The 6617-nt window shown below is 45.0% G+C and overlaps 1 protein-coding gene across 1 annotated transcript; it reads left to right on the top strand.

Moving 5' to 3' along the window:
* The first annotated feature begins 3972 nt into the window (after nt 1-3972).
* HOXC11 (homeobox C11) lies at nt 3973-6275 on the top strand. The gene is made up of 2 exons (XM_009638695.1): nt 3973-4648; nt 6043-6275. Exons 1-2 carry the CDS (start codon nt 3973-3975, stop codon nt 6273-6275), a joined length of 909 nt encoding a protein of 302 aa, XP_009636990.1.
* The last annotated feature ends 342 nt before the right edge of the window (nt 6276-6617 follow it).

Consider the following 6617-nt stretch of genomic DNA (forward strand, 5'->3'; position numbering starts at 1 on the left):
AACGCTGTTAAATGTGTTAAGTGTTTGCATTATATCAGGGAAAGGAGCGCGGACTCCGGAGCAAGGGAGGGGGGGAAGCTGGGGGGCGGATTTTTTTATTTTTTTTTATTTTTTTTTTCTCCCCCTTGCACTTTGCTTTTTCTGCTGGGGAGATTTGGGTAGGGGGAAACCCCCGGCTGAGATGCCAGGATAAAATGGGTATTTCTATACAGAATTGCAGAAGAGGCACAAGGAGCGACGAGCTCGGTGCCGCCGCCTCCTTTGCCTTCCCTCCGCCTGAGGAATAACTCGATAAAGGGGAAAAAAAAATCTCCTGGACGGGGCAGTTTCATCTTATACCCACAGTCCTATCAAAACCAACAAAATCAGACCTTTCCTCCCCCCTTCTCAAGTTCCCCCAGGGATTTTTTTTTTTCCCCTTGAAAGAGCACAAATGCAGTTTTTCTTTCCTTTCCCCCTCCACGCCCGAACCTTTCCCATTCGCTAAGGGAACGGAGCAGGTTTAAAAGAAAAAAAAAAAAAATTAAAAAATGAAGAGGTTGAAATGCTCTGGGTGCTTTAAGGCTATGCCTGAAAGTTATTTGCCTTTTTTTTTTTTTTAAGGGCAACCAAAAGGAATGCGAGCCGCCAGCCCTCATTCCGTTTTATGGTGGTCACTTTGGTGGTCAAATTCAAGTGCTGTGACTCCACAGCTGCCTCTTCTCTGCTTCCTTGCAGGAAGCAGGCAAATCCCATCCTTTAAACTGGGTTTAAAACCCCAAAACCGACACCAGGGCTTGGGTTAGATGCATTTACCTACGAAGAGCAATAAATTATTCGCGCACCTAGAGGGGAGTTTTGTGCCATACGGATTTGAGGGGGTTGCTGGTGTATTGGGGGGGGTGGTGGTAGTGTGTTAGGGGGGTGCGTGAGCTTTGTGGGGGGTTTAAGAAGCTGCTCGGATATTGTTTTTTCAACCACAAGGTCCGAATCCCTGGATGCAAAGCTTCACGCCTACAGCCTTCCTATGGAATGTAGATAGGAATGAATATAACAACAAAAAAATCACATTTTAGAGCCTGTCCCCTTTGAATCGGAGGGAGAAGATCCCCCACGCAGGTTGCAAGCAGGAGAGAATTGGGGGGGGGGGAAATAATTACACTCATAAACAATAGCTTAACATTATTAGTTTGTAGTTAGTATTAATATTGCTCCATAAAAAGCCAAGTTAAAAGATCGCTGACACTTTAATTAAAAGTTTTGCCCAAAACGACATCCAAGTCATAAAATAGGACAGATTACAAACCTGGAGAAATCCGTCTTGCAGCCAGAGTCTTTGCGTCGGCCAAAGGGTGATTAGAGAGGAAAACGCAGCTCCTTTTGGAATTACAGCCATATTTATATGTGGGTATAGCTCTGTCTCCACACACACGCATTGAGACTCACACGCCCCGATCCCTTATAAAAAAAGGTTTTATGGGAACGGCTCTTTAAATAGAAAATACAAAGCTGGGGAGGAGAGGGGGCAAACCCAGAAATTAATGGGAATAAAAGATCAGGAGTGCGTTGTTGCATTAGTGGGGATGAAGAAGGTTCCAAGTGAGGAAGAGCAGACAACCTTAGCATGGGAAGCCGCCATGTTTCCCTTCCAGATTTCCCAATAAATACATATCAATCCGGGCACACCGCCTGATGAGGATTATAGTTTGGAAAGCCCTGCTGAAACACCCGCTCTATTTTTCGCTCAGGCATCCTGCAATCCTTTGCTCTCTGCTCGGCTCCAAGGTACGGACTTGCGAGGCTCTTTTCCTCCCTGAAAATCAACTTTTTTTTTTTTTTCTCCCCCCTTTTTTTTCCGCCCCTCCCTGCATTGCTGCAGAATTGCAGGATATTTATATTTTTAGCAAAGGCTGCAACCTCCGCCCGGTTGCTGGAGGGGCATTTTCCTCCCCATTTCTTTGCATCTCGCCTAGGAATTAAGCAACCCCCCTGGTTAAAAAGCAAACCAGCAGGTTGGGTGCTGGCAAATAAAATAAAAGAAAATAGAAAGAAGCGAAGTGAAAAAGGAGCTGCCCAGGGATGCCCAGCCCCAAGGGGGATATTCCCGAGCTGGGCTGGGACCCTCGGATGCTCCTTCTTGGGAAATTGGTTATTTTCGGGTGAATTTAGGCGTTATTTTTTCAGGGGGGCAAAGCGAAAACGCGGCAGCCGTCGAGGCTTTTTCTGCTCCTTCAAGCCCAGCGCTCTGAGCCTGAGATTTGCCTTTTTTTCCCTCTTGCTGTTCGAATTTACTGCGACTCGATTTGACAAGATCCCCCCCCCCCCAAAAAAAAAAAAAACAACAAAATACGCTCTCTCCTTGTGCCGTAGTTTTTGTTCGGAGTATTCAGCCCACCGCCAAATAGACCCCACGAGGGAGTTTAATTGGGATTTCTGTGGGGGCAAAATTCAATATTTTTCTTGATTCTTCCTTTTACTGGGCGTTTTAAAAGGGATAATTCAAGGGGGGGAAAATGCCTCAGTGGCATCCTGGAAAGAAAAAGATAAAAAAAAGGGGGGGATGCGCTGCAATATTTTCATATCCAGATGAAAGCAGCCGCCTCTGTTGGGCAGAAGAATATTTTCCAGCTCAGGCAGATGATTTGAGGATTTCGAATCCAGGTGAAAACCCGATTAGCGCCCAATTGTTGCAGGCGATTTTGTTCCTTCAAGACTAAAGGAGCCCGGTGCCGCGGAAGTTCCGCGTCCTTCAGGTGCACCTCTCCGATGGGTTTGCAGAAGAGATTTCCCCCCGCCCCCGATAATTCTTTTTTCCGCCTAATAATTCTGTACAAAACTCGCAAAATACCTGGCAACACTTCGGTATCCCTGGGGTTTTTTCCTATGAAAATGCAGAAGGACGGAGGAAGAGGAGGCTGCCGGGGCACGGGGTAGAAGACAAATGACTTTAATAAGAATATCTTTTTTAATTCAGCTGGAAGAATAAACGATGAGAGTATCGCTGAAAGTACATTCATTGATTGACAATAAACAATTACATTAAATATTCAATACGCCACTCTTACGTAATAAATATTTAACCAAACATTAACGGCGGGTTTCGAATATTTATTAGGCATTGACTTAATTCATTTGTGCTATTCCTTGATATATCACCAATCCGATATCAAAAGGCATTAAGCCAGGCCTTCTTTAACTTTAAAGTTGGGAAGTTTACACCATCCCCCGCGCGCTGCCATGGTATATTCTCCATAAAGCATGCCAACTCGCTTGATGTATAGTTGACGTGCACATAGAGATCAGCGTAATTAGCGTATGTTAGAAGCTTGTTAATTAGCGGCAACATCCCCCCCCTCCACTCCCAGATAGAGAGATAAATAGAGATTTACTTATAATTTAGCAGCCCAGCTGTAGGAAGAGCTGGGCATTCCCGCCTGCAGCAAGGTTTTGAGAAATGTTGGAAAACTTACTTCTGCATCTCCAGCTATTTTATTGAGCTACCTAAAGTCTATGCAGGAACACTTCTAAGGGTAGAAATAAGCGTGATAATAAATTAGAATAATCAGCCCCGTTTAAATATTAAGAAAAGGGTGGAAAAACGCCGTTCGAGCTCCCTAAGACCCTCCCTCTCCTCCCCCCCCTCCGAAAAAAAAAAAAAAAGCAGGAACTTCCGAAGCCCCCCCCTGTACTTGTTCTGCTCTGAGCGCTGGCGAGGGGTGTGCCTTCGGGAAAATGAACACAAATCTGCGATTGATTTTCATAATGTTTCTGCGGTGTTTGCAAACCAATCGTTTGAACCTCTGAGATCTTACCTAAGTGAACCACTCCTACGCATCTAAGTGCTCCAAACTGATATATGACAATATCTACTTTGGATCACGTGTCCTCCGGAGCGACTAAGACGGATAGCGCGTCATCTCGCCTTCCCAAATTTTTTCCCCTCCGCACATCGGATCCAAAACATCTAGCTATAGGAGCAAGAAAAGGAGAAAGATGTTTAACTCGGTGAACCTGGGCAACTTCTGCTCCCAGTCGCGTAAGGAGAGGAGCGCTGAGTTTGGAGAAAGGGCAGGTTGCGCTTCTAATCTCTACCTCCCCAGCTGTACCTATTACGTCCCTGAATTTTCAACTGTGTCATCTTTCTTGCCACAGGCCCCCTCTCGCCAAATCTCCTACCCTTACTCCACCAACCTCTCGCAAGTGCAGCCCGTGCGAGAGGTCTCCTATGGTCTAGACCCCTCGAGTAAATGGCACCACCGAAGCAATTACGCCTCGTGTTATTCCGCAGAAGATCTGATGCATAGAGAGTGCATCCCGCCTTCCACCATGACCGAAATGCTAATGAAAAACGAGAGCGTGTACAGCCACCACCACCCCAGCTCCAACCACCCGGCATCGACGGGATTCTACACCAGCATGAACAAAAACACTGTTTTGCCCCAAGGTTTCGACCGCTTCTTCGAAAATGCCTATTGCGGGGCGGAAAATCCGAGCGAGCCCTGCCTGCAGAAGGGTGAGGGCAAAGTGGAGGCAGAGTCCCAAGCCCACGCACTGTCATCCCGCGGAGAGCAAGGTATAGACCCGGAGGATGAGGAGGAAAACACAAACCCAGGGTCTTCAGCCTCGTCCTCTTCTGTCACCAAGGAAGGAAGCAAAAGCAGCAATTCGAGTAGGTAGAGCAGTAAATGGAAAGGTTAAGGGACTAGCCCGTGTGTTTTGTCGGTCAAATTTTATGTGGAGTTTTATAAGCATTCAAAGGATTTTATTATAACCTACAAAGCTCTTTCTTCCAACGAGAAGAATTTTTACGATGGGAAAAGCTCTTTGAAAAAAATGGAGATGTTAGGCGCAGCCACAGTATCTCCGAGTCTGTGAAATTTTAAAAGCACACCATCGTGACAAATATTAACTTTGATCATGAACTTACATGAGCATTTTAAAAGGATTTGGTCCCGGGTTGCTGAGGGTAAAAGGCAATTGGGCAGAACACTACTCGAGCTGCCTGTGTGCTTTCTTTTAGGCATTGGGATGCATGCAAAACGTTTGGGGCTGCTTTTTATTTTTTTTTTTTTTTCCTCCTTCTTTAATTAAAACTGTATGTTGGGTCTTTTCTCTTGGTGGGGGTGCAGTGCTGAGGGGGAAAGCTGCCGAATTCGCAGGCAAAGCTGAGCATTCTCTTCGACTTTTTCTGTTTCAAGTGGCGTTTATTCTCCCCCAAGCCTAGGGGAGCGTCCAGCTTTTGTCAGGAAGGGCTTTTACTGACGCTGCTGTTTGCTTGGGTCTTCTGGGGTTGTTGCTGTGTTTGGGTTTGGGCTTGTTTGGTTTGGGTTTTTTTTTTTTTTTGCATGCACTCACATTTTCTAGGCTGTCTTAGAGGAGCTTTTTTTTTTTTTTGCTTTTTTTTTTTTTTTAAAGGCTGAATCCAAGCAACTTGGCGAGTTAGCGTTCAGCGAGGGGCTCTTTTGGGAAGAGGGGAGGGTTGTTTTGTTTCCCTATTCGCTTTCGTGATGCGAGTCCCCCTTTTGCAGCTCAGATGCTTAAGTTCTCTTTGACTTTGATTCCTTGGGTTTTTTTTTTTTTTGCGTGTGTGGCGAGGACTGGAGTTAATCAAAAACTTATGTGGAACGTAATATCTAGTTCCTCTAATTCCAACCTTGCTCATGCTGTTTCTATACAGATAACAGATTTGCAGCTGAGCGTGGGGTTTGGGTTGGTTCCCCCCCCCCCCCCCCCCAGCCTCTCTAACCCCTGCTCCAGCAGCCTGCTGCCTCCAGCCCCAGCCTGTTCTTTATTTAAAAAATAAATAAATAAATAAATAAATAATAACCTATCTGCACCGAAAATGTCTGCTTTGAGCTCCGTGCAGTGGGAAAATAATTACCCCGCGGTCCTTAAGACCCTGCGTAACCTCACCTCTGCTACCCCGAACAAAAGGCGAACTGCTGGAAGGTCTCTCCCCCCCTGCATTCATAACTGGAGTTATTAAGCTGTGGTCAGCTGTGAAGATGAGTCTGTGTCTTGCCTTTCCTTAGGATATTTACCCTGCCTTCTGGTTCTTTTAAGGTGCTCCCAGAACGAGGAAGAAGAGATGCCCCTATTCGAAATTCCAGATCAGAGAGCTAGAGAGAGAATTCTTCTTCAATGTCTATATAAACAAAGAAAAAAGGCTCCAGTTGTCTAGGATGTTAAATCTCACTGACCGACAGGTTAAAATTTGGTTTCAGAACAGAAGAATGAAAGAAAAAAAATTAAGCAGAGACCGCCTGCAGTATTTCTCTGGAAATCCCTTGTTGTGAACATCTTTTGAAATCCCCTCTGCTGGCGCAGTGTACGTGTCCTGAGGAGGAACAGTTGCGAGCATGGGTTTGCCCTTTGAGTCGACAAAGCAACCTCAAAGTTGAAGCCTTTTCGTTACTTCTATTTCTATGTCCGGGACAGTGCTGAGTAACAAAAGGAGTGAGATTTTCTTTCAGTTCCTGCTTCAAGGACTTGAATTCCATGAACATTTTATTTAACTTTTTTTTTTTCCTTTTTTTTTTTCCTTTTTTTTTTTTTTTTTTGCCTGAACAGGTTGGGATTCCCCTTTTTTATTATTATTATTATTTTTATTTTTATTGTTATTATTATTATTGTTATTT

This window comes from Egretta garzetta, unplaced genomic scaffold (genome assembly GCF_000687185.1).
Source record: "Egretta garzetta isolate BGI_Z169 unplaced genomic scaffold, ASM68718v1 scaffold225, whole genome shotgun sequence".
NCBI classification, from domain to species: domain Eukaryota; kingdom Metazoa; phylum Chordata; class Aves; order Pelecaniformes; family Ardeidae; genus Egretta; species Egretta garzetta.